Raw genomic sequence first — 26543 nt, 5'->3', positions numbered from 1 at the left:
ATTAGATTAAACTATGTGTCATAGGCACCATACTGTTAAGCAATAATGGTGATTCTCTCACAGTGCATACCTTTTCAGCAGAACAGATGCCTCAGATATTATCGGATTAGGAGTATCTGGGTTCTGCTCCCAGTTTCCCTGTGAAGATCAGACTGAATATATCAGTGTGAGTATGGTGGCAGAAGGGTTTGTTCATGATGGAGTTTAACATCTTTTGTGGTTCCACATGCATCCGGATGAGCTTTTTCTCACAGGTAGAGCATGCAATGAATTGTGTATATGTTGCAGTGAAAAGTGGAGAATTGGGGAATTTAAACTTCTTAGCTGTGTGTGATAGACCTAGCCAGTGAACAGCTGGTGGAGAGACTCTTTTAGCTCTACGAGTGACAGCTTGTGTACTTGGGGGTGCAATAGGATTAGACAACAATTTCCATCCGTTTCCAAATAACCTTGCTCAGGAGGGTCAGGAATCTAGAGATGTAGGAACCCATAGCTCACTGTTTGTTACTGTAAGTTTTATTGAACATTATGCGCTAATTAAAAAAAAAAAAAAAAAAAAAAAGCTTTTGAAATCAAATTTGACCTGAATATAACTCCATTGGCTTCTGAGTTCTTACACTAGGGATTAATTTGGCCCTTTCTACTTTTATGTAATGAACTGATTGCCACAATATCTTATCCTTGTTACACAATCGCCCTTGTCTGGCTGTGTCCCTGGAGCTCTGTGTGTCTGTGTTTCTACATATAGAGTCTCACCTTGACTGTGTATTTAGTCCTACAGCGTCACTCCAACTACAGGTACATTCTTGCCTAGACACTGATATAGTGTGTGTGTATATATGTACATGTTCATTCCAAGTTCAAACACCATGTGTAGACAAGCATACACATATGTGGGAATTCAGGGGCTTTTTGTTTCACTGGCTGTATCCCTGCAGTGTTTGCTTTTGTGGGGAGTAAGGGGGAGAGGGACGGTTACTGTCAGATATCTCATTTAAACAAGAAGGAGCATAGGAAAATACATTCTTTATTATTCTTCTGTAACAACAAGCCAGAAATATAGTATACCTTTAAAAATTTTCTGCCTCGTGCCAAAGAAACCTCCATTCAATCATTTTTAGAAAATCTTGTTGCTTTCCCTCAAACAGTAACAAAAAGAAAAAGAAATTACAAGTGTCATCGATTCCCTGCAAGTAATATGCCTGCCTGTACCTAGGGGAGCAGGGGGAGTAGAAGAGGTGTTTCTGGTGGCTCTCCCAGCCCCTACATTGCCCTGGCATGTGTTGCACCTTCCTGCCCCAGATGGCAATTTCCCTAGGGCAGGCACCTGCACATGGCATTAGTACACTTGCCCGCAGCAAAGGGTGCATTCAGGGGGGTCCCCCCATGCCTAGCCATGGCCTCAGGGACAGTGGGAGCCCCTGTCCCCACACACCAGAGGAACCTGTTGCCTGGGCATGCAGGGAGCACTGGGTCACATTCTGTATCCAGCATCCCACAGGAGAGCTTTGTTTCTGACCAGGCTGGGTACCGTGTTCCCCAGAGCGCCAGTGGATGGTGCAGCAGCTCAGTCACACAAGGGCAGCCTGTTTTCCAGGTGTGCTGGAGAAAAAGGTAAGAGCCTGTTTGCCAGCAGCAGTGTAAAGAGCACATTTCCCAGTGAACCCTGTTACTTTGGTCTGCGTGAAAGAGGACAGGTCCTTATTGTTCCAAGCACAGTATTTGCTTTCCAGTGCAGCCAGCCTTCATCTTTCTCAGCAACTCTCTTTTCTCCCCTTTCCCTTCTTCTCCTTTCCTGGATGGGTTTCTAAATGTAGCAGTCCCTTGTTTAGGGTTGAGATAAATCCAAACTTTCTGCTTATAAATGAAAACAATAAGAAAAGGATGGGCAAGGTCATAATCAGCCCCATGACACAAGATATAGAAAATATTATCAGCAACAAAGAAAAATTGATCAGGGCCAGAGGAGGTCACAGGGAAAGTGGAGGGAAAGGAGGATTTCTCCCCTGCCCCAACCCTTGCATTGTCCCCTGCCTCCTTCCCATTCATTTTACCTCTAGTCTGTCCCCTTAAAAACAGTCTCATTCTCTTGCTCACTCACACACGCGCACACACATATACACACACACACTTATATAGATTCCATTTGTTTTGTGCAATGTCTCACCATTATTTGACGCAAGTAAAATATAGATCTATAAATATACCGCTCTGACTCAAGTCCCATTTCAAGTATGACCGCGGAGTCCGGTATGGTAAAGGGAGAAGTTCCCCTGAGAGGGAGGTTGGGGAGAGGTTTGTATCCAGCAGGCAGAGTCTAGTCCTGGCTTGCTGGGAATGTGGAGCAGCAGTAACACGCGTACAGAGTCTGCACTGCACCAGTTCTGCCCTTCAGAGCGGGCTACAGTTGCAGCAGATGGGATGGTTGGAGTAGCTATACAGTGCATGGGGGAAGAGTCCTTCCTCCTCACATCTTACCGCCCCCCTCCTCCTCCTCTTTCCCACAAGCTGGGAGTGGGGGTACAATGTGTGCGCACACTTGGGGGTGGATTGCTTCTCCTAGTCCTTCTTCCAGGACAGCCTGGTCTTCTGCTTCCTGAAGAGAGTCCTTTTCTGTCCCATGCATCCCTGCATCAAAGGGATGTCATGCCAGAACAACCCAGAGCATCCTGTCTCTTTGCTTCTGGTCACCCTGGGTAGGCCAGGAGGGGGTTTGCCACTCCAGGTTTTGATTAACGACTCACAATTGTGTGCCCATGGGTCAGGACAACCACCTGTCTGGGACCAGAAGCGGGAGAGGAGACGGCATGCATCACTTCCACGGGGATCCAGCAGCAGTAAGCAGGAGAGCTGTGAGACATCCAAAGGCATCGGGATCCAGCTGGAGCACGGGGAAGAGGTGAAGTGCCCTGGCAGGGTCCACCTGCAGTGCGTGCTCGGCTCTGAGCACAGGTTGCTAGCGAAACACCCTGCAAAGCTGGGCTGGCTGCCAGCTCGTTTCCTGATGGCAGGGATCACACCATCCACAGGCAATGAGGATGCACGACCTCCGGTGTCATCTTCCTTGCCCAGGAATACCCACTGTGACGGGTTAGAGCAGGTTACCATGGCAATGTGCGCTCTCCCTTGGAGACAGCATTTTATCCCACTTCCACTGATACAAAATGAGTCCTTATGTTGAGTTCCTTTCAATTTTTTTCTTTCTTTTTTTTTTTTTTTTTTTTACTGTCAGGTTGAAAAGAGCTGAGACTAATAGGAGGTGCTGCAGTCTGAGGGCTTTCAAATCCGGTTTGGGGGAAGTCACCCTACGTGACACTGGCAGTGTGTGCAGTTGTGTGTGGGGGCACACTCATGTGCAGCTGTGAATGGCCGTGACCACAGCAGTGATGGTAAGGGGAGAGTATGTGGGCTGTGCTGCCTACCATGCCGGACCTTTCCTGGGCTCTCCCACCTGTGGTCCAGGTTTCAGCCTTCACCTCAAGGACCTCCAGAATTCTGCTGCCTCTCTTCTGTCACCCCAGCTGCATAACCGTACTCCAAACACTGTTGTTGCCCCTCTTGCTAGCCACACCAGCTCTTGGGTTGTGTGTCTTCTCCCACTACCTTCCGCTAGGCTCATGCTGCTCCTTAGCATGCCCTACAACGCTGAGGCTGGTAAGCCACCTCTTCCTCTAGTCTTTCCTGATGACCCACTTCTGCTCTGCCAGTCAAACATTTCCAAATGGAGGCTTTATCTCCATACCTTCTCCATTTATCATAGAAAATGTAAAATAGAAAACAAGAGCAGACCTTATTTTTTTCATGCTGTGTACTCATTTCCACAGACTTCTGCTGTAACCTTAATAACTTTGCCTCTCTCCATCCTCTCCTGTCCATTTTCATTGCCTCTGCACTATGGCTGAGATGTTTTTATTAACTCCTCAATGGCAGGGTGCGTGTATTTTGTCTGAACCAGAAAGTGTTATGCACAGTTATGGTGAGGGTAAGATAAAATGGCTGAACGTATTCATGGCTGCCTGCAGAGAGCAAATCAGTCTGAGCACGTGTGGCTTTCCATGTGCAGGTGGGGTGCCTGGGTGTCTGGAGCTGGGGCTGATTCTGTGTGTGTGGTGGGATCAGAATGAGTCAGGCTGTGTGTATACAGGAGGACGGCTCTGTATCTGTGCACCTGATGATGTGTGTGTCAGCTTGCAGATTTGGACTTGGCCAGGAGCAAAAAGAGGGACACGGCACTCTGGCAGCATGTTAGGGTAATACTGGTATCTTTCCACCTTTAAAAGTGAGAAGGGAAATCTCTCCCTGACAGTTGTCATCCCCTTGGAACCTTCCCTCCCTTCTGATGTGCTCTCAGCAGCACTGACTTGTAGGGTAGGCAACAACTTACTGTCACACAACAGCAGTGACCCTAAAAGTGAGGCATGGACACTTCTGGTGTCCTGTTCCTCACATCATAAGCTTTCACAGAGCTGCTCTCTGTTTGCAGAGACCTCTTGACAGGATACAAGGTGACTCAGGACCAAAGCTGAGAGGATGACACAGGTTCCCAGAAGGTGCCAGCTGCCTCCACAGCTGATATGCGAGGGGAGCTCTGTGCAAGGGCATGAGGCACAGCGAGCACTCAAGGTCTGACTCTACTTTATTTGTCTGGGAGGGCCCAAGGGTGAAAGGACATAAAATGGGCCTGGGGCAGAGCAACAGAAATTGAGCCAGGTGCCCTGACCCCCCAGAAGCATGTTGTACTACTTGAGTGAGTGGAGCAATAGCACAGTCTGTCTGTCTGGGAAGATGTATTTTGGGAGAACCCATGCTTGACTGCTCTCAGGTACCTTTGTTCATTGCTGTCCTTCCTTCCTAGAGGAGTTTCATGCCACAGAAGATATTTGTTTCTGCTCTTCATGTTCACCTTCTGTGTCACCCATGAGTGGCTGCCTCTTCTTCAGCTCCCGGTGGTACTTGGCCATAAGGGAGGCATAAATGCAACCATAAGCAGCTGCCACCACCATCATGATGCAAACAATGCCACAAACCACCCCTGCGATAATCACAGTGCCAATAGCCCGGCGCACGCTCACAGGCCTATATCGCTGCTTCTGAGGGCATCCCACGCTGGGCTCCACTTCTGTTTCTGGGCCCAATTTAGATTTGGAAGGAGTTGGGCTTCCTTTAGTGCAAGGTGGGCCAGTATTGTCCAGCACTGTGGAGCTGTTCTCATCATCCAGCTGGGAGCAGTAGTTAAACATCTCCATGGGCACCATTCGCATATCCTTCCCTTTCAGCTCCTTGGGCAGGGTACATGCCAGCTGATCGATTTTCCCACCTGTGCCAACAGAGATAGTAGGAGTGAACCACAGCTTCATCTAGATACAGTGACAGCTAAGTGCCTATCACTTCATTCACACCTGCGCAAGTCTGATGAGGAGCAGCTGAGGGAACTGGGGCTGTTTAGCCTGGAGAAAAGGAGGCTGAGGGGAGACCTTCTTGCTGTCTGCAACTACCTGAAAGGAGGTTGTAGCATGGAGGGGGTTGGTCTCTTTTTCCAAGTAACAAGTGATAGCAAAAGTTGAAATGGCCTCAAGTTGCACCAGGGGAGATTTAGATCGGGTATTAGGGAAAACCTTCCTCGCCGAAAGGATTGTCAGGCATTGGAACAGGCTTCCCAGGGAAGTGGTAGAGTCACCATCCCTGGAGGTATATGACACATATACATAAGTTTCTTAGGCACATGGTTTAGAGGTGGACTTGACAGTGTTAGATTAAGAGTTGGATTATCTTCAAGGTCTTTTCCAACTAAAATGATTCTATGATTCTAAGCATTTGCCCTACAGAAGTCAGGCATAGCGGCATTATGGTTAGCAAGTGGAGAACTGGTCAGGAGATACAGTCCCTCATGAATGAGTGCATTGCTGAGTAGGGAGAGTATTCAAGAGAGCCTGACAGATCCTCAGTGCTTGTCAAAAGTGGAGAGAGGAACCTCCATGCACAAGGCAGAAGGAACGCACATGGTATCCTTTAAAATGATTGTTTTGCCTAACTTGGAGACATTTTGTATGCCTTACCCCTCCACAGCTGGGACAGTTTCAACCATGGCAGCTGGTTGGTATGCTTCTGCTTATGTTGAGTTTGACAGTAGAGCTCACAGTGTATGATATCTGCATAGACATCTTCCAGGCCAGGACATGAAAGCCCTCTGAGACCATCTATTAAGTCAGCCTCATACTGTTTAGTGAGTTATGTGTCAGCAAAACCGTTTTAGAAAAGGAGAAATTAAAGCAAAAAGATAGGACCGGACTGTATCTTCTCAATATAACAACAGACACACAGTCCCATCTTCTAACAACTAATCCATCCCTCCTCCGTGAAAATAGTGACAGATGTTGAAACAAATGTTTGAGCAAGTTTGGGCAATTTCTTTGGACAGCGAGAAAAAAGGAAACTGAACTCCGTGTGCATTCCATCGACTCTGTGATATAAGAGTCAAGAAAGAAAACAAACCAAAAAAATAAAAGGAGAGGGGAGGAAAGTGGGACTCCCATGCTTGTTTGATTCTGCTCACACAAATTCATATTTCAGACTGCAGTGTAGCCATAGGCGTAGATAATCTCTTTGCAGCATGGCTGTGATCAGCAGCGATGTGACAGCTGACTGTTGCTATCCGCATGATTTGAGACCCTTTCCTACTCATTGGCTCCAGCAACAGAAGGTCAGACCTTCAGTCGTCATTCCTGTAAGAAGTGCCATCTTTCTTTGAGTCTCAGCACCTGAAAGTGTGTCATCCCATCAACATTCCTCCTAAATGATGCACACCTTTCCAGCCTTCCATATTTTGAGGAAAAGCTGGAAACACAAACTTGTCAAAACCTGCTTCATTTGAAATGTTGATTTTATAGCCAGATTATAAGGCCTGGCTTGTTAATTGGAGCTTTAGTGTGAGTTTGCTAATATTAGATGCAGTGTTTTCCCAAGTGGCACTGTCTCCTACGGCTCTTCTATTGAAAACAAACCTGATGCTTTACAGCTTTTACTTCTTCTGGCTTAAGGAACAGAATGTCATGGTTATTTTCAAGCATGAAAAGTATTTCTTCTCTCTAGGCAGAAAGGGTGAGGGGAATCCATAATCCTAAAATTTTGATGTTACTTGAGGGAAGTTCTTTCCGATTAAAAAAAAAAGAAAAAACAAAAAAAACAACCAACCAACCAAACAACCAACAACAATTTACCAAGCAGTGATCTTTCAGATTAGAAACAAAATAAGGAAATAGGAGATATGGGGCTGCAGAGGACTTCTCAGCCTGGTAGTGTTGCCATATGAAAGTGCAGTGGCACTAAGCTGTCTCTTAACATTGCAGCACAGTCCTCATGCTCCTTGGCTAAGATCAGGCATCTGGGTCAGCCAGACCTGCCAGATGTATCTGCCTGAGCTTCTTCCCTGCCTGTCTTTATCTGCCTTTCCGTGGAAAACCAGCGCTTCTGTGCTTGGCTCCCGCTGTGTGAGCACCTACCTCGGTAGGAGAACCACTCCATCCAGTGCTTGAAGTCTCGGAGGTTGCAGTCACATTCCCAGGGGTTGTCCCCGACTTGGAGCTGCTGCAGACTGGTCAGCGGTTCGAAGGTCACCCTGTCCAGGCTCTGCAGGCGGTTGGACCTGAGAGAGAGGGAGCGGAGGGCAGGCAGGTCGTCAAAGATGCCCGAGGGTATCTGGGCCAGGCCATTGATGGAGAGATCCAGCTGGCGCAGCAGCGCCGTGTGTTGTAGCAGGTCCTTGTCCAAGGCCCGGATGCTGTTGTTCCTCAGCTGGAGCTCTGTGAGGTTCCCCAGGTCACTGAAGATGTTCTGAGGGAGCTGGTCCAAGAAGTTGTTGGATAGATCCAGCCTCTGTAGGGCTGAGAGGTTGGAAAACACTGCTCCTGGCAGGATGCTGAGTTTGTTGTTGAGAAAGAGGAAGGTCCTGGTGTTTGTGGGGATGTCTGAAGGGATGGAAGAGAGGCCCAAGCCGCTACAGTCCACTTCCAGGTTGCGGCTGTTACACTTGCAGGAGGAAGGACACGCAAAGAAGGACTCGGCAGCACACAGCGACAGCCAGCAGCCAAGCACTGGTAGGCGAAAAGCAGAGGAGAAAGAGTGCAGGTATTAGAGCCGTGCTTTCCCATCTTCACCCACCACCACCTGGAGCTCCACTACAGCAACACCATTACCCTCACAGCGGGATTCTACGCTGCAGTGTCCTGCACTGTAATGAGCTTCTACACAGCTACATCCCTTTACTGCTGGCCTGCACCCCGGCAGGATGACTTTCCTCTTAGCCTGTTTTTATTTTCCCATGAGCAAGCAGGTAAATATCCTTCCAGTTTCACAAGGAAGTTAGGGTGCATCCAAGGGGACTTTGCTGCCAGATACTGGAGTACTGGAACCTGTCAGAGGAGAATGGAGCAGAGAGCGGTGGAAAGTGTCACCTCTGATAAAAGACAGCTCTTTCTAAACAGTCAGGGTTGAGAGAGGAGGGACTGGTATGTATTTAAGAAGCTCTATATTTTTTTTCAGAAATAGACGTGTTAATGAAAAGCTTTTAAGAAAAAATAAAACAAAACAACCTACATCTCAGTGGTGCTCCTGCAATTTTAATCCTAATCTTTGTGACAGATCAGACCCAGGTCTAAGTTAGCCTCTAAATCAGGGTATCATTTGCTTTCCGTATCCACAGTGCGTTGCGTGGGCCTTGTGGCAAGAGGCTTTTTTTTTAATTAGATTACTTTACAAAGAGATGACCAAGAAAGCTGTTAAAAAGTGACAAGGAGACCCTAAGCAACTGGACACCTGGTACTTGCCATTGCTCTCAAGATATTTTCTGAATACCACAGCAACAGCCCTGCAAGTATCTCCTCTAACCAATACTGCCTGTAGCAATGGAGATGAGGAAAAAAATTGCAGGTTGTTAGTTGAAGAAAGTGCTGTTAGGAAAAGGGTTAGCACGCTCCCCCTTTCTCCTGCAGTGTCTCAAAGGCAAGGTCAGACAATCGACAAAACAGCATTTTTAAGAGTTGTTGTGGATCACCATTGCAGACATGGGTCCAGATCCTGTGAGCAGCATCAGGACGCTCGTTCCCAACCCTCCCTGGGAGCCAGTAGCTTTTAAAACTCTCAATTCTGTGACAAAGAAGTATCAGCAACACGAAAGCAAGCTTTATGCCTCCTGTCATTAGAGGAGTGGGAGTTATGTTTAAGCAGACTATGTAAAACATTTTCATCCTTCATCTTAATTCCTTTTGTGGAACTGAGATTAGTTTCTTCAATGTGGGAAGTAAATTCAGCTCCCTCGCTGTTTTTAAGGTGACAAGTTTGAGCATTTGACTAAAACTGAAGCAGGTTTGCCTGTACATCATGCCCTGTCCTCTCCTTTTCTCACTTCTCTTGGGAGAAGGCAATCACTTGGGGTTGGTAGAGTCTTTTTAGGGGTGAATGGTAGCTAAAGGGGATGTCTTTATCATCTTGTGGTTCCTTCTTGGACTGCAAACCAGATTGTTCTGTCCTGTTTGGGGTTTTTTTTGTGTTTTTTTTGTTTTCCAGAGAACCAACAAGTAGGTGTTTTGTTTCTTAAATCCAAAAGGAATTGTGAAAGGATTGCCATAGGAGGGGGGGCCAGTGGAGTCCCATGGTCTGGAGAAGCTCTGCCTGCAACATCTCTGCAGTCAGCCATGCTCTCCCTCTCTTCCCTTGCGCCACTCTCTCTAGAGTTTAGTCTGCCCCATAGCCCAATTTTTTATAGCAACTTGGATTCTGTCAGTGATGCTACCTTCACACTCAAACCCTGTCATCCTTCATAGGGCCTTTTTGTGTTCCCATGATCCTTGTGAGAGTTGTTGAATTTGTGGATGGGTAACCTAAGGAGAACTACACAGTTTGGATCCTAAGCTATACGACTTTACTGAGAACCAAGGGATAAGTGTTCAGAGAGAGTGTGTCAGCTCTTTTTCGTTTCATCCAGCTTTTATAATTCCTTCAAGATTTTTTTTTCTCCTACAGTTGAGATGTCAGGTGTATGTCAGCCCAGGCTATGCCAGTCTTTGTGCTCTTTTAATGATAATTACGGATCCTTATGGTGGAATACAAAAGAGATCTTTACCCTGAGCACCTCTGTGCTTTCTTGTCATGCAAGGGTTAGGGTCAACAGCAGAGACTGCCATGAAAGCAGTTTATAGCCCATGGACTGGCCCAGTGCAGGTACTGTCTGTCTGACTGATATTTAGTTCCATTCAGAGTACATTGCACTCTTGTTTCGGGAGAGAATTAAAAGAATGGGAGCTAGAGTGGGGAAGAGAGAGAGCCGTGAGTCACTCAAGTGACCTCGTATTTTCCTGGATGCTTAACAAAAGTACAGTATTAATAATAGATTGACAGCTGTGATGATGAGATAACATTTAGCTGCTTTGTACACCAAGAAACGCAAGAGCAGACTGTGTGTAATGCTATACGGGTAGCATTCTGTTCAGGGCTTATCTCTCAAAATGCCTACCCACCACCAGCCCTGACTGGGTGGCTGTGGGGTTCCACCAGTATGCATGCTGGCAGCGGCTGGTAGGAACAAAGTCTCAGGCAGCTGCTGTGGTTATGTTCAGGAACAGGATTTATGCCAAGTTTCTGCAGCCATGTAGGATGTGCCAAAAACGTCTTGTTGTTACCCATATATTGCTCTATGCTCTTGGAAATATTTTACTAAAATCATAGAGAGATGGTCTGATTTCATTTTCAGTCCCTGCAAGAGTTACATCCACTAGGATGTAAGCTGAGACCAAGGAATTCATTGCACTGGTTAGGATGCAGCTCCACAGGGAAGAGAGGCAGGGAAGTAATAGACAGAACTTGAAACTGTCTTCCGACCCTACAGAAGGACGTGTAGCATGTGTTTTTGTGTTACGGGAAGATTAAGTTACTTTGTGGAGTGTTTGGTGACTCTAGTAGGTGGCAGAAAGCTGATCCAGGTATATCAGAGTAAGTCAAGACTCAGTAGCATTCATTATAAATAATTTATACAGCAGTCTAGTCTGTGAGGATGCCTGTTTTCTGAGGAAGGAAACAGTTTCCCCAGTGGCAGTCCCAAATTTGATCAGGGGGCAGGAACAAGGAAAACCTGCTCAGCTACCTGGGCATGCAGTATGGATGGACACCCTCCAAGTGCTCCCTTTGCTCTGCTACGGTTCCCAGATGCTCACATGAAGTGCAGGTACATTCCCTGATGCCCACATCACCCACCCTAGCAGTCTCTGCTTTGTGCTCAGGGATACTGTAGCAGATACCCCAGTCCACTGGGAAGATGCATAGGCTGAACTTTTACAATTTAATTTAAAAGAGATCTTCTTTATTTACTCCTTGATTTTCACTACATGTGGCAGTGCCCAGTGGGAGAATTCTGCATTTGCATCCTGCATTCCCTTCTAAAATCTGTCATGACTTCTGCTGTGAGGAGCCGTGACCCTTGCTCAGCAGCCTACGTGTAAACCCCTGCCACAGAGAGGAGTCTGCAGCTTACAGGATGCCAATCTGAGAAGTGTTCGGGGTGGATCTTTGTGCGGTGGTATCTGTCTCACTGTTTCTCACCTGCCAGGCCCACTGGAATTCAGAAGCAATCATCACTCACTGTCCCACTTTAAGCCCATCTTCATCTTTAGAGTCTCGCTCTCCCTCCCAGCTAGCCTGGCCTCTAAAGGAATCAGGAATTAGTTCAAACATCTCCATTCTTAGCTGTCCCTCTCCCCTATTCTTAACCCTGATGTGACCTATTTTCTTTCCACTCCCTTCACATACAGAATCACTGTACTTAGTACCTGAGCAAGTGTTACTTACAACAAGCCTCTTGCCACCTCATGAGAAACCTGCTCCTCCACCGGTGGCCAGCAGTTGTAGGCAGCATTGTTGTCTTCTCCACCGTGTCTTCACATCCACCAGCCAGCCTGGCACACGGCCTCAGAGGGAGGAGGAATGACCTTGTAGCCTGCCTGCGGAGTCCTGGAGGGGGAGAGCAGAGCAGAGCGGGTGGGATTCAGTTCCCTGGGTGCAGGACATGGGGCTGGGCTGGGCTCAGTGTTGCCTTTCCCCCCCCCTCAACTAGAGTGTTGGTTTTGAGGCATCAGCTGCGTTTTGGAGGAAGGATGGGGGATGTTTCAGGAGGCGCAGCATGATGAAGGTTCAACGTTAATTCACTCTGAACCTTGCAGTACAGAAATAAGACCTGATTCACCTACGTGGCGAAGAGACAAGTCTGTGCTTGAATCGCCTGCTAGAGGAGCTACATTAGCCTCATGCTCAAGGTTAACGGGATGAATTGCTGAGGTGCTGCTGCCAGGGCAGCAGACTCCAGCTTATTCCCTCTCACCGCAACGCAGGCTGATACCACCTGTGCATCCTCCCCCTGACGCACGGCTCAGGCTCTCTGAGGTCTGGGCACCAGCAGCTGCGAAGCCACTTCTCCCCCCTCCCCGAATTCCCCACCAGCACTTCCTTTCTGTTTGAAGGTAAAATGGATGTGATGGCAAGAGAAGGGCTGAGCAAACACACAGCTCCAGCTTGGGGATTCCACACTGCAGCAACTGCAGGAGCTGAGGAGCAAGCAAGCCTCGGAGGAGAAAGGAGGACCTGGGGCAGGGGAGACTTGAACGGGAGTGTTGCAAAGAGAGGAATTACATCTTAATTAGAAGAAGGAAAAATGCTCAATCTAATTAGAAATCCAAAGACCATAAACTCTCCCTTGACAATAAAAGACTGACAACAGGTTCCTCCTTCTCTCCTGCTTCCCTTTTTTATACAGGCAAGCAGGAAAAGGGAAAACACCGCAGACCCTCCTGTTCCCCTGCTTGCTCTTTGACATGCCACCCACAGACACAGCAGCAGGTAGAGGGACACATTTCAACCAAGATACAGAAATAAACCATCCTCCATCCCCTCTGTGGGGCTCTGACAACATCTACAGCCTTTATTTTAGCTGGGCGCTGCACTCCCACCGGGACACTCTCCCCACACACGTGCCAGCTGCTCCCCCTCCCCCAGGCTCCCGTGACTGATTTATATTATATAGGAATGTAAATCATATATTTAAATTAGCATCTCAGTGAGAAAGACAAGTAGGTTCGGTGCCTAGACTAGTACATTTCGCAAGGCTATTTAGATCATTTACCTGAATGCCAGTGCACCATGTAGATTAATACCTCTCATGGCACTAAAACTGATCCAACCTTCACCTACTGCACCCCCTGTTCCCCAAACCGAGCTGGAGCCCTTTCTCTGTAGTCCCTGCTAAAGGAGAAGCCGCAACAAATAGCTGTCCCCAGTCGGTGCTTGCACTCACCCTGGCTGAGGAGGAGACTTTCAGCCTCCCCCATATCAATGCCTCCATCATAAATGCCACCCCTCAAGTCTCCTGTCCCTGGCTGTCAGTATCAACAAGGAGGATGAAAAGCCGCGAGCACTTACCTGGAGGGGCTCTGCCCACAGCCACCGCCACCCGCCTGCCTGGGCACTGTCCAGTTACAGCCTCTTCCTTCCCTCTCCCTCCTTGACTTTCTCTCCTCGGCTGCAGGCTTTCAGTGTGCTCTATTTAACTCCCTACAGCACAGGAATAAACGGCAGAGTTAAGCTGACAGCCACAGAGCCTTATCTGCCTGCTGGATAGCGGGAGTCGATCAGCTCCAAATCCCGTCGCCAAACGATCGCGTCCTTGCTGTCGGCATCAGGGGCTGCCAGCCATGCTCTGTCTTTCCCCTTTCCCCACCTTCACTCCGTCTAACTTTGTCAGGGTTATAGATAGCTCTGTTCCTTGCACTCTTGCCTTTTGGCTCTGTTTTGTAACACCCCATCTGTATCAGCTGGCTTGGCTCCAATCACGGGGGCTAAGCTTTAAAACAAAACGAAACAAAACAACTTCCTTGGGTGAATTGTGACATAGCTTGCCTCTGTGGGGTCCCCTCAGCCCAGGCCCCCACTCAGGCCATGGGCTGGTGTCCCCATTCCTCTTGCTACTCTCTGCAATTTGGCCACACCATCCCCAGGGGACAGTGGGGGGCTGGAGCAGGACCAGCATACCCGGGTGCAAGGATGGTGACAGGGTGAGGGTCTCTGCCCCTCGCTCCTGGTGCTCTGGCAGGGCAAGTCCAGCTCTGGCACTGGTTTCTGGTACCTCACTGGCGCCTCTCCCTCTCAAGCAGCACCAAGGCTCAAGCACAAAGTGCAGGGTGGGAGGAGCAGCCGTGTATAAATAAGCCCTTTCCCTATGTTTAGAATTTATTACAGTGCATAGTGATTAACACCTGTTCAGGCTTTAATGCTGTCTCCTGCGCTGCAACACACACGAAGATGGAGGCGCCTTGATAAACCCAAGATTATTTTAAATGCATGTCACATAAACACAACACTCCCCGCCCCATAGATAGCAGCCACCCTTTGTGCACTCATACACGTTTATAAGACTTTAAAGCAGCTATCTTCATATACGGATGCAGATAGAGGTGCAAATCTAGTTTACTTTTACAAACGTGTACAAAGAGTTGGGCCTGCACACATGCCAGGAACTCTTTTGTGACTTCCATGACTTGCACAAAACTACCTGCTTCTCCAATAATAAGTTCAAGTGGTAGAACAGTAGATTTGGGATAGGTAACGGTTCCTGACTGCTGAAGTGTAAGGGACAATAAGCTTCTGCATTTAGGCCTTGAAGTAGTAAGTTTATGAGCAATTTTATTTCCAACTATGCAGAAAAAAAAACAGTTTCTCCCATGCATCTATCACCCATAAGCACTTTAGGCCCTTAGAGATTAATATTCTGCAGCCAGGAGAGAGCAAGGAGACAGAAAAGACTTTTGAGAGTGTCTTTATAAAAGGTTTTCTCTGACTTGTCTTAAATTCTGACTTAATTAGCTGTTTCACTGTGGCCCAAGAGATACCTTCTGCTCTGCAGAGCACCAGGCCAGCTGCGCTCACTGCCAACGCAGCACTGGGAACCCCAATAGTCCTGGGGCAACTAACACCTGCCCACACCTCCAGACTCTCCAGAGCACCACTGAATCTATCCAGCTGCTTTCAGCCCGACAGCCAGGGACTTTTCCAGCAGCAAGGACTCTGCCAGACCTAGGAGTGGCCCCCATACACCCCCAGCCCAAGAGGAGAGGCACCATGCCATCCATTCTGAACTAACGTGGCATTGCCTGGGTTTGGGGGCTCAAGGCTGATCTGCATCGCAGAAGCTCAGAATGCTCTAAAGTCACCCAAGGGCTCCATAACCAAGCATTAGTCTTTTTCCAGGCTTACTAGGTGGTTCCTTCTCCCTGAAGCAGTGTCAGCTGCATCCCCTGTGATCCATGGGACACACAGTCCTGAGCTTTCCTCCATGTGCTTGGATTTGATTCTTTTTCCCAGATTCTGGAGAAATGAACAGGGCAGCCTGTGGGGCTGGTGATGGCCTTTTCTTCTTGCCATTTGATATAGGACAGTAAAAGACAACTTTTTTAATTTCAGCTCAAAGCAACAGAATGAAATCATCAATGTCTGGCCCATGGGCTCTGGTGGCCAAAAATACACTGAGCTGAAGTGCCACTTGGACATTTGGCCTGCTGACAGACTCTAGAGGACTCTCTAATGAGGATTCCCCTAATTAGCTTGAACAGGGAACTTTACTGCTGGGGAGGAGATGCTGAGGAGATTGTAATGACTCTACTGCACTTGCCAGGGCATAAAAGCTACAGCAAGCACTACCACTCTCTTGTGCTTCACCTCCCCCTGCCCAGATACCAGTAATGTTTGCAGCATCACTCTAAAGCCCAAGCTTTCATAAGCCAGGTCTCAAGGAGCACACTGTGAGGGTAGGGAGGGTTTCGGTTCCCTGCATCCACATTCTGTTTTAGTTACACTTCCCAATTTCGTGATACCTTTCATCCAAAGATTTCCATCTACTTTACGAATGGCCCTTATCACAGTTGTAGGTGGTGGTTGTGTTATTTTATATTTAATGATCCCCCAGAAGCAAGGCTGAGGTTGTAACCAGTAGTGTCTCTGCTCTAGGTAGGTGGATAAAGCTATCCCATTTTCCAGACAGGGACACTGAGGCTAGAGAGACAGGTGACTGTGTCACTTGGATGAGTCGCAGTCAGAAACAGAGCCCAACAACCTCTGTCTCTGATTATCTCTCCTAGTCCCTAGCACTAACCCTTGGATCATGGCTCAGGGATCAGACTCCCCGTTAACAGCCTGGATTATGAGCAGTGGCAGGGCATGCGGGTGACCTATATTACAAAAGGGTAGGTACCAGAGGCTGCAACAGATGCCAGCAATAAATTATCAGGAAGCATACGCTGACATTCATCCCTCTCCCACACTCTTCCTTGACAAGAGGTGGCAAAGTCCCTTTCTCATTTCCAATGCTGAATTGCTTTAGCCTTTATCAGAAATGTAGCAGGATGAGGGAGAACACTTTCAGGAGATTCTCTTTTTTTTCCTCCCCTTTCCTTGTTGCTTTTAGGATTCCTGTTTATTAAAATCACCCATAATTTAGGGGGACAGTGGTACTCCAGAGTCCAGTGATTAAAGTGTGTTGTTGTGTATTTAGTTCCTGCATCAGCCCTTGGGGGAGAAGAGTTGACACACAGAGGGCAGGGAGACACAGCAGCCATAGGGTCTGACCACAGCAACCCGAAGTTAATTAAGTAACCTGTCTGTTGAGTCCTAGTGGGGAATTGTGCCCTTGACAGTACCACAAGTGTGTTTAGATGACATGGAGATGATGCCCATTCTTGGTCCCCCAATTTGGAAGGTCAGTCTAGCAAATTATTGACCACAAGAGGTCACCTTGTTTCAGCTCCCCATTTGTTGTTTATTTGGACTGCAAAAGCACCCGGAGGTGGCAGCCAAGCTCAGCAGCTCTGTAGAAACATACAGTGTGTGTTGCTGCCCTAGTGAGCTTCTAAGCTAAATAGCTGGAGGCTTCATTTCCAGCACTTGCTGATTAACATGTGTTCAGGATTCATTAGTGTTGTGCTGTCACAATCAATGGAAAGCACATTTTAAATTCACACGAGAAACCCAGCTGCAGAAGAAATGGTGGCATCTGACTTGCAGTGATCGATCACAGCTATGCAAAACACTTCGTATAGAAAGCTGTAAAGTAGAAAGCGTGCAAAATCTCCTTGGTGTTGTAAGGGACTCTGCCACATTCTTGACTTGGTGTGAATAAAAACTTTACCCTGTTCTCTGAGATATGAAGAGGTCAAAAAGCTTCTGATCTTTGGAATGGCAATGTGTAGGTACCTCTGAAATGCAAATGTGATTGGTGTTTAGAAATGCTTCTGCCCTAAGCCCCTCCAAGAAAAATCAATTTTATCCCTATTTTATGGAGAGGTAAACTACGATAGAGGTAAAACTGGCTGATGAGTTTGGCTGGCTGAAATTTCAGCTCCCCAGCTCTTGATACCCTGTCAGAAGCCCATATCAGTTCCCCACTCAAGATTTTCAAAGCTGCCAAGTGCAGGGCTTGCACTGGATCACTTGGGCTTGTAAATACTCTCCTGTCCTGCAGTGATTATTTATAGGCCTTATCGAAGTTACATAGAATAAAGGAGTTTTGGTGGGGCTTTCCCAAAGTTTCCTGATGGGCCAGTGCCAAAATCAGGAGAGAAGCCAGTTTTCTTGATTCCTTGTCTCGTACCTTAAGCAGGAAACATTATTTGCATGCCAAACCTCCTTGACCAATGCACAATAGCGAAATTTGGAGATATTGGAAGGGCTGGAAATATCAAAGGCATCAGGCCCCGTCAAACCCTCTGAGAAAGCACAGGGCATCTGAAGGGAAGCCAGGGCGGGTGGCACCGATGGGAAAGACCCAGATTGCCACGGAGATGTGGGATTCCTTGGGAAGCTGTGGAAGCAGGTGGGGACAGTGGGATATCCAACACAGGAGTGACAGGAAAGTCCCAGCACAGTGAGAGTGCGGCAGATGGAGGAGGCCCAGAGCAGCAGCAGGAGGAGATCTGAGGGGGCAGCTGACAGGAAGAAATCCAGCCATGTGTGTGCCAGCATCTTCTTCAAACGCGACAGACCACGTGCATGTTTCCTCCGTGTGAAAGGAAGGCAGCTGAGAAGTGAAGTGGGTGAGGGAGTGGGAGAGGGGCTCAGAGGAGGGACATGTGAGCTGGCTACCCAGTTTCCTGCTCTTTTTTCTTGCCACAGAGTGATGTTGTCATTCTTCTCACTCTGTTGGCAAAAACTGGTGACTGAGTGAGATGTGGATGGGGGTTCTACATAAAGACAGAGATAACATTTTCTGATCCAGTCTGGAACAGTTGGCTGTGGGTGGTGGCTTGTCACCAGCCCTGCCAATTCTAATCCAGATCCCAGTTTTTCTCATTCTCTCAGCTGTGGAGTGAAGAGCCTTTTCTATGACTTTAATTTCCTGCAGGGGTTAATCCTGTGGTCAACAGCAGCTCATGCCCTTAATCCTTGACAGAAGGACTGTGGCCGCTCCTGACCCAGCAGGTCTGAGGGAGCCACACTTCTGCTCCCCATTTCTCCTTTACACCTCACGAGTATCCTTCAGCTCACTGGCATTTAAAATGCCACTCCCCCCTTCCTGCTGAGCCTACCCCAGGGGTGTGGGTGGGTGGCACAGCCCAGGGAGAGGCTCCGGGCAGAGAAAGTGGCTTGGAGTGAGAATCCTTGTTCTGTGGTCCTCATTCCCCTCCCCAACACACACACAGGTGTTTTCCACACTTCTTAGTTGGTTGGTGCCCTGAATCCCAAAGTAATCTCTTTCTTGTTTTTATTGAGGTGATATTCAAGAAGGAGGGTATGTATGGGCCCACATTTGTGAAGGATTCTCTGAGGGCTCAGAAATTTTGAGATGACCCAGCACCTTCCTTGGGTCTCCTATTAGGGGCAAAGGATGCAGCAGGTCTGTAAGAGGGAAGGTGCAGGCCTGTCTGAGATGAGACATACATTTACATGCACAGAGCAGTAGATGGAGGTGCATCAATTTAGCAGGGAAACAGGAAAACGTAAGCTTTTTATTAGTGTAAGCTCCCAGTTCACAGTTCTCTCCCTGGGGTGCTAGGGCAGACATCTGTCAAACAGTGTGGCCAGACTGCCAAATCAAGAGGCTTCCAGATCACTACCAAGAAACCCCTGTTATATCTTATGGGGGCCAAGGCACTTCAGCCATAAGCCTTTCTCCTTGTGCTTCCTCATTCCTAGAATCAGATGAGCTTCTGCAAGCTTGGGTGGTCCTCTGCACACAAAATGTCCCGTACCTGCTTGTTTGCCATCGTTCGTCTGCATTAGCCCAAGAACTGGCTTTGCTTTTTTTCATAGCAATACACCAGGCCTGCAAGCTCACTAGCCTTCCTAGTGCTTGACACTTGTTACTTTTGCTTCTGGTGGAGAAGCCAACGTGTTGGAGAACTGCTGTCACCGCAGCTGCTGAGAGAGTCCCTTCCTCTCTTCCTCACCCAGCACCTTGGCTGTTCATTCTCAGCTGCAGGCCTCTCAGGATGAGACCCTTGGCTGCGAGGGTAGTGACTTGCCACTTTGGCAGTAGGAGCAGGAGGAGATGAAGGAGGTAGAAAACGTGGTGGGACAAGGGAAGAACTTCACTGCTGCCTCACCTCATAAGCCTGAGCCCCAGGCATGTGCACAGGGGCGGGGATCATCAATGCATGCACAGCGGTGGGGCAGAGAATGAGATGCCAGCAGTAAAAATCCTCTCTGCCTCTTATCATAAGGGGATCAGCGACCCAGCACGCACACAGCTCCTGGCAAACCTCCCAAGGAAAGGCTGACTCTCATTGTTCGCACACGATGCATTTATACTGAACTCTGAAGGAGACCTCTTTCTGCCTTCCTAAGTTGCATAGATCTGTTTCACTTGGTTGCCACTGTGGCATGAAGTTGGCGACGCTGCCTGTAAGAGAGAGCCTGGAGCTCTTCTTGCCCTTCTCCATTGATGCCCATCACCTTCCCAGAGCATCCAAGAGGGGCATCCCTGTAAAGTCCACACAAACTGCCTGGGGTCTGGGCTTCAGCCTGTAGCTCCAGGGGTGCCTGAGTATCTCTGGGACACATGCTCTTTACAAGCTGGGAACATTGCCTATAGCTCAACAAGATGTGGTGACAGCTCTCACAACCCAGAGCTCCCACCAGGCTATTTGGATGCATCTGGGTTAGCACGCACACCACAGCCCATGCTGCAGAGCTTGCTGAGGCTGGGGAGGGTCTTCACATATGATGTGACTTTAGTTTTCTGGAGGGTTTGCAGCCACAGAAGAGATACAGGTAGGGCAATGTTCAAATCTCATCGAAATCAGTAAATGCAAGTGGTGTGGAGAGCAGGGCACACCTTCAGCCCCTCTGCCCCCACTCAGGTACCTTCACAGCAAAATTCTCAGGTACCTCACAGCCACAGCAGCAGCACACCCTGCTTTGGGGAGCACCAGCAGCTGAGACCCTCATCGGGTTTGGAAAGAGAACTTGAGTGATGAGTGCTAAGCTGCCTGTAATAGCTCCTCTCCAGACTGAGGGTGTGGTCGTATTTTTTTTACTCCTCATCTGAGGGCATGGTCCATGGGGAAGGAAGCTCCCCGGCTTCCCAGCCTCCTTGGAGTGAGGACAAATGTGGTAGCAGGGCTTCTCTTCAAAGTAACAGCCTTTGCTTGCAGTCAGTCTTGACGTTCAGACTTGTATGGCCTTGCTGTAAATTTAAGTCTCAGTCCTTCCTGGGGTGGATGTGGGACATTGCAGTGTATAAATAATGGAAAGTCTCTAGTTTTCCCATTCATCCAAAAATAATCAAGAAAGTGTTTTGTTTGGTTTGGTTTGGTTTTTTTATTGTCATATGATAAAATATGCCATTTGGCTTGCAAAGCCAAGCATTTAAATGTAAGTTAATACCTGCACAATCTCAATTCAGCCACTTGCATGTATGCCTTACAACACAGCCTTTGCTTACCCCAGCAGGTCCTGTTTCTTTTTTTCACCAGACCACGTCCCATACTCAGTGCAAAGGACACATGATACTTCTACTTACAATGAGGATGTTGTAATAAATAAGGCTATTTTTATATGGTCAGCATTAAATATCAACCCTCAGTTTTGGCATGTAGCCACAGTCTATACATTCCTAATGTTGTGGGTGCCCAACATGAGACCCTAGGGGCCATTTTGCAGAACTGCTGAGTGCTCACAGCTGTTTTCCAAAATGCTGGCAGCTTTGCCAGCAAACTGGTACAGTCTGGAGAGCTCAGTGGCACCAAGAGCCAAGAGGCCCCAAGCTCTGGTCCTGCACCTGCTGCTCCTTCCCCGTGTGGCTAAATGGGAAGTCTCATTTCCCTTCAAAACCAAGGAAAATAACTACTCTCTTTTGCCTCATCAAAAGCGTAAATTCTCTATCATCAGCTACGAGGCAATTGCAGCAGCGAACATCTTCAGAACACCACAAGACAATGAATAATGATGTATTGCCTGCAGGGCTTGGATGGCAGGCAGTAAACAAATAAAACAGGCAAACACTTTGCAATACCAAAAAAGAAAAACAACAGCCCCCTCCTTCACTCCATGAGCATTGTGTAGCTGGTGCCCTGAATGAGGCAGCTTCTGAAAATACAGCGTGTGATCCCACCAGTGAGGGCTGCAACCCGGTGCAGATGGCACGCTGCCCTGAATCCCAACATTTCCTAACTTTCAAGTGCTTGTTTTTGCAATGTGAATAAAACCCTATTTCACGTAATCCCACCCCTAGCAGGTGGAGCAACTTTTCCTTCCATCTCTCCAGCCTGGAATTGGACTGGTTTATAGAAAAAAAAATATTCTTGCTATTAGGATGCCCTCAGCCACACAAAGCATTTTTGTGAGCCAGCATTTTGATAAAGCCATGGCAGGAATAAAGTATGTGTTACAATGTATTTCCATGCAGTAGGGACAGAAACAGCCCAGGACTCCAACTCCAGCTCCTTCCCACTGAGAACTGGAGTGTGTGTCATGGTGTCGCACTCTGGAGCATTACCCAGCTGGCAGGAGAATCCCAGCATGGTCATTTGAATTATGGCTTGAGACACTCATGGCTGGGACAGATGTCAAGCAGTGTAAGCAGCTGCTTGTAACCAAACATGGCAAGTGAAAGAAACTGCTTGGTCTCTCTTTTGAATCAGCAACAGGCAAATGCTGAAGAGTCACTGAAGAACTGCCTAGAAATGCCCTCACACAGGCTGAAGCCTGTCCCCACCCTGTTACAGCCTCTGCTGCTCTCCGGGTGCTCCTCTCCAGGTATCCTCATGGCCCTGTGCTGCTGCTGGCCCTCCCTGCTGCACCGAGATGTGGGTCTGCCTTCATCAGCCTTCTGTGGTGCTGAAAAGCCTAGAAAATCCTTTCCACTTCAGGTTGAGAAAAGCCGGAGGAAGGGCAGGGAGCTGGAATAGCTGATGAAGATATCCGAGCTGGGGGTGCACCTTGCTAGCATGTGGCATTCACTTTGCTGGAGGCAAGGGTAAATCTATGATCTGGTATGAAAATTGCATAAGAGGGCTTCCCCCCTTTCTCTTTGCAAACAGCCCCTTTACTCAGGATTTACCATAATTCCCCCAAGTGGGCAAGATACGCTAACAGAGACAACACTGATGTCTGACGGGGAGACAACTCCCGCAAGCCTTCCGCTCATGTGGAATAATTCCCTTGCAAATGTTGTTTGCCCACAGCAGTTAGAGGGGGATCCACCCCCCGCTCCCCAACAGACCTGAGTGACAAAGCTCAGAAGAAAAATGGTCTGCAATTCTGGAAAGGCGCTCCCTCCTCCTCACTGCCAGAAATGTCCCCTGCTTTGTGACAAGTCTCTGTGTGCCTTTAAGGGTCCCACTGTCTTTTAAGGGTTTTCTTCTTTAAACCCTGCAATAGCAGCTGCTCCAGTCCTTCCCAAATGACATCTTCATTTCTTCCTGCATCCTTGGATGCCAGATCAGGCACTGACAGCAGAGCAGTGCTGTACCCTGCTCAACACTGTTGCCATCAGGGATGCACTGGACATGCCACATTTAGGCTACCTGATGGTCCATTTGGTGGGCCTGGGGCATCCTCTCTCCCCAAAATGGGAGAGCTCCAATTTTACATGTCTCTCTTAATTAGCATGAGGTGCAGTGGCAGTAATATACTGGGCAGGCAGCAAGAGAAGGGGGGCAGAATGCCCTGAGTGGGATGTATGTCTGCACGTGTCTGTGCGTGTGTATACATGCACATGTATATACATGCACACACACACTAATGCTCACATACATATCCCTATCCATAGGGGGCTTCACATCAGCTCATTTGGGACCTCATTCTCCCACTTGCGTCCCAGGCAGTGCTGGAAAAGGCTGTGAAGTTTCTCTGTGCTGTGTTTCACCCCCACCCTCAGTGCTGTACCTTCTGCCCAAAAGTTCAGAAATCGCACGCTCAGCCTGCAGGGATGCTGGGAGCAACTTGGGACTTATTTTTGTCTCCACTTGTGAAACGATATCCTTCACTTCATGTCCTGTGGTCATGTCTGTGAGCTTTGTGAGTGAAATTGTACATGCACACATACACACAGCTACATATATACACACTCCTCAGCCTAAAGCCTGTTTACTGAATGCTGGACCTATCCAATTCTGATCCTCCCTTCTCTATTTTAGGCTGGTTTTACTAAGACAGCTGAGAGTTAGCAAAGCCACCATGGGCCAGGTGAGTGGCACCTTGTGTGCTGGCCCCTCTCACAGCCCTGAGGAGGGGACAGAAGACAGAGCTTTCCGGGAGCTGCCAGGCACCCAATGACCACAGCACCTGAGCTGCCCGAGCTGCAGCAAAAAGCGCTGGTGCCATTGACAGCTGGGAGAAGTTGCTCCCAGTTACCCGTGCTGAAACTGGACTGGAACCAGTACCAGCAGCCTCTGCGGCAGGGTTGTCATTCTGCCTAATCGGGAAGCTCGCTGCCCATCAGCCTCACACAACCAAGACTCCTGCACCGTGCCGTCTGGCACACAGTGCTACCCCCAACCACTGCTTTTCTCCCCAGGGGAGCCGGTTCCTGGGGGGCAGCCCCACTGATCTCGCATAGCCAAGGAGGGGGTGGGGGAAATACAAAAGGGAGACATCTCCACTTACCTCTCTCTGTGTGGAACGGAACCTCCTGTGAGAACAGCAGCTCTTCCAGCGAACCCGGTACAATCCCAAAGCAAATCCAGCAGTAAGTCCCTCGGTTGCCAGCTGGGCTCTCGGCTCTCCTACTTTCCAGGAGCCCCTCCTAGCCAGCTACTCGCCCCGCATGGAGGGCAGAGGAGCCGCACGGTGAGATGGCAGCATGGGAAAGGGACTGTAATCCTCCGTAAATAATAAATAGGGGGAGAGGGAAAGAGAGAGAGAGGCGGGAGAGGGAGCGACTGCGCGCAGGGAAGTGACAGCTGGGGGTACATCTGCGGTGGCACAGCACACACACAGGAGCGCGCACAGACAGTGCTGAGGAGTCACCCCGCCAGGCAGGCAGGATCTGCTCCCAAACACCCAGAGGAAGGAGCTCAGGAGGATTTCATTTCTCTCAACCCATCCTGGAGAAAGGGCAATTGCTGTCAGTCCCTCTCTCTCCCTCCTCCCCGCTTTGCCGCCATCCTTCTCAGGGTGCAGGGAGCCAAGGGGATAGAGGAGGGGTGAGGAGATGCTGGGATGGGGGGAGCTCCTCGCAGCCCCCTGGGAGGAAGGTTGGTCAGGCACAGGTTATGAGAGGAGGCACCGAGCTGAACGCCTCCTCCCCTCTTTCCATCTCTCCCCTGCCTGGCATGGCTGATGACAATAAACTCAGAGAGAAAGGCACGAGGAGGAGGAGGAGGAGAGATGAGCCTTGCGTTTAGTTTCGGGGTTAGGCGTGCGGCTGCAGCCAAGGCAAGGAGGCAGGGGAGAAAGCCAGGGGCTTGGGAGCAGGGCACCCCCTTCTCACTGGTGCTCCAGAGACGACGGGGGGAAGCACTGTGTTTGAGACAGAGATTTAAGCTAGAGGTGCCGGCGGACATAGGGCTGGCTGCATCCTGCCCAGCCACGCCAAGCATCCCCAGCAGCTGAGCACCGGGGCTGCTGTAATGCTCCCCTGCCTGGATGCAGCACAACCCAGTGTCAGTTTCCTTGGGGATTCAGGGAAAACTTGAGAAGTGTTGGTAGGGGGTAGCTGGGCCACAGGGAATGGGTTTGCACCCACAGTTTGCTCCCCTGGATTTGGTGTGCTCAGCCCCTAAGTCCAGCGTAAGTGTGGGGTGTGGTTATATCCACACCATGACAAAGGCATCCCCTGCCCTCCCTGACACAGCCTGTTGGTACAGGGGTGCTGTAAGCACCTGAATCCAACCCACTGCCTCTGTCAGGCTTCCCTCTGTGCTCTCCCATGGGCTCCTGCAGCCTGCCCCCCCAAAATCTGACCCCTCACTTGCCTTCCTCCAGCTTGCTGAGGACCTTGGCAGCTCACATTTGCAATAATTTCTCTTTTACTGATCCACTTGAACTGCCTCTTCTGTCAGGTTCATCATAGACATACTGCCCTTGGTTTGGGCTTTTGTTAATTTTAATTTGCCTGAAAGTTATTTTTAAAGTAAAATTTTTAGGACACCTCAAGTAAAATTCTGAGCAGGGCAGCTCCACTGCTGGCTCAAGAGGGAAAATGGGAATATTTCAGAAACAGGGAATGGGGAATGCAAATAGACAGTACAGGCAGGGCTGCTTTGCTGCTCTGGCACCTTCTTCCCTTGAATGATGGGTTTTATTTAGCCATTGGACCGGCTGCCATGCAAACAGGTAATGAATGGCAAGGTACATCTTGATAAGCACTCTACAGGATGTAATCTTGTGACTCTTCGTTGTGCCTTTTTGTCGTGTGGCAGGCCCAAGAATTAAATCTTGGGGAAAAGCTCCTTATGAGAACAGCATATGGATCATCAAAGAGAGGAGCCAGGGAAGGCAGACAGAAAGAGAGACACGCAGAGGATGAGCTAATGAGGCAGACATGCTCAACGGAGGGATGAACAGGTGGAGGGGCAGACTCTTATCTCCACAGTGAATGGCAGCACACGAGTCCGGAGAAAGTGGCTGCAGCCATGCAGCGGGCGCTGCTTTGGTTTGCAGGCAGAGTGCCTGCTGGTGAGAAGTCATGCACAGGGCTGGGTGGCTCACTGACATGATGAAGGAATGTCTGACTAGGCGAGGTGTGCAGCGTTGCTTGTCCTTGTGTTTTATTTCACTGCTGGGATCCTGCAGTTGCGCAGGTTGTTTGCACATTAGTAGGAATATAACTATTAGCCACGGTCTCTCTAAGGACTCTACGGTTGTTGCTGTGCTGCACCCCAGGGCCACACATCATTTCACGGGCCTCAGATCTTCCTGCTCCTGCAGCATGCTCTTTGACACCAGAGCAAAAAGGCTGATTAACAATCAGTTGCACTTTGGAACAAGCAGAGGCAAGGGTTATTCTGATTTTCTCACTCCCACCCGAGCTATAGCATCATCCTTACCTCAGACTGAATCACTGCTTTCCTCCT

General features: G+C 48.9%; 2 protein-coding genes across 3 annotated transcripts in view; one reads left to right on the top strand and one right to left on the bottom strand.

Annotated features, from left to right (window-relative positions):
• The window catches only part of CACNA2D4 (calcium voltage-gated channel auxiliary subunit alpha2delta 4), a 141073-nt gene that overhangs the window by 84832 nt on the left and 29698 nt on the right, over positions 1–26543 (top strand). The gene's annotated exons all lie outside the window — the stretch shown is intronic.
• On the bottom strand, positions 1007–24781 carry LRTM2 (leucine rich repeats and transmembrane domains 2). Of its 2 annotated transcripts, XM_065856680.2 has the most exons (5): positions 24133–24780; positions 13459–13590; positions 11836–11997; positions 7500–8090; positions 1007–5317 (listed from the first exon to the last, which is right to left on the bottom strand). In XM_065856680.2, the coding sequence occupies exons 3-5, from the start codon at positions 11900–11902 to the stop codon at positions 4863–4865; spliced, it is 1113 nt and encodes a 370-aa protein (XP_065712752.2). In that variant the 5' UTR covers positions 11903–11997; positions 13459–13590; positions 24133–24780; the 3' UTR covers positions 1007–4862. The 2 variants fall into 2 exon arrangements, with proteins under 2 accessions (XP_065712752.2, XP_065712761.2); XM_065856689.2 differs by lacking the exon at positions 13459–13590 and having other exon boundaries at positions 24133–24781.

The sequence above is a fragment of the Patagioenas fasciata genome, chromosome 1 (genome assembly GCF_037038585.1).
Source record: "Patagioenas fasciata isolate bPatFas1 chromosome 1, bPatFas1.hap1, whole genome shotgun sequence".
NCBI lineage: Eukaryota > Metazoa > Chordata > Aves > Columbiformes > Columbidae > Patagioenas > Patagioenas fasciata.
The sequence above is the reverse complement of the archived record's forward strand: the minus strand, read 5'-3'. Positions and strand labels throughout refer to the sequence as shown.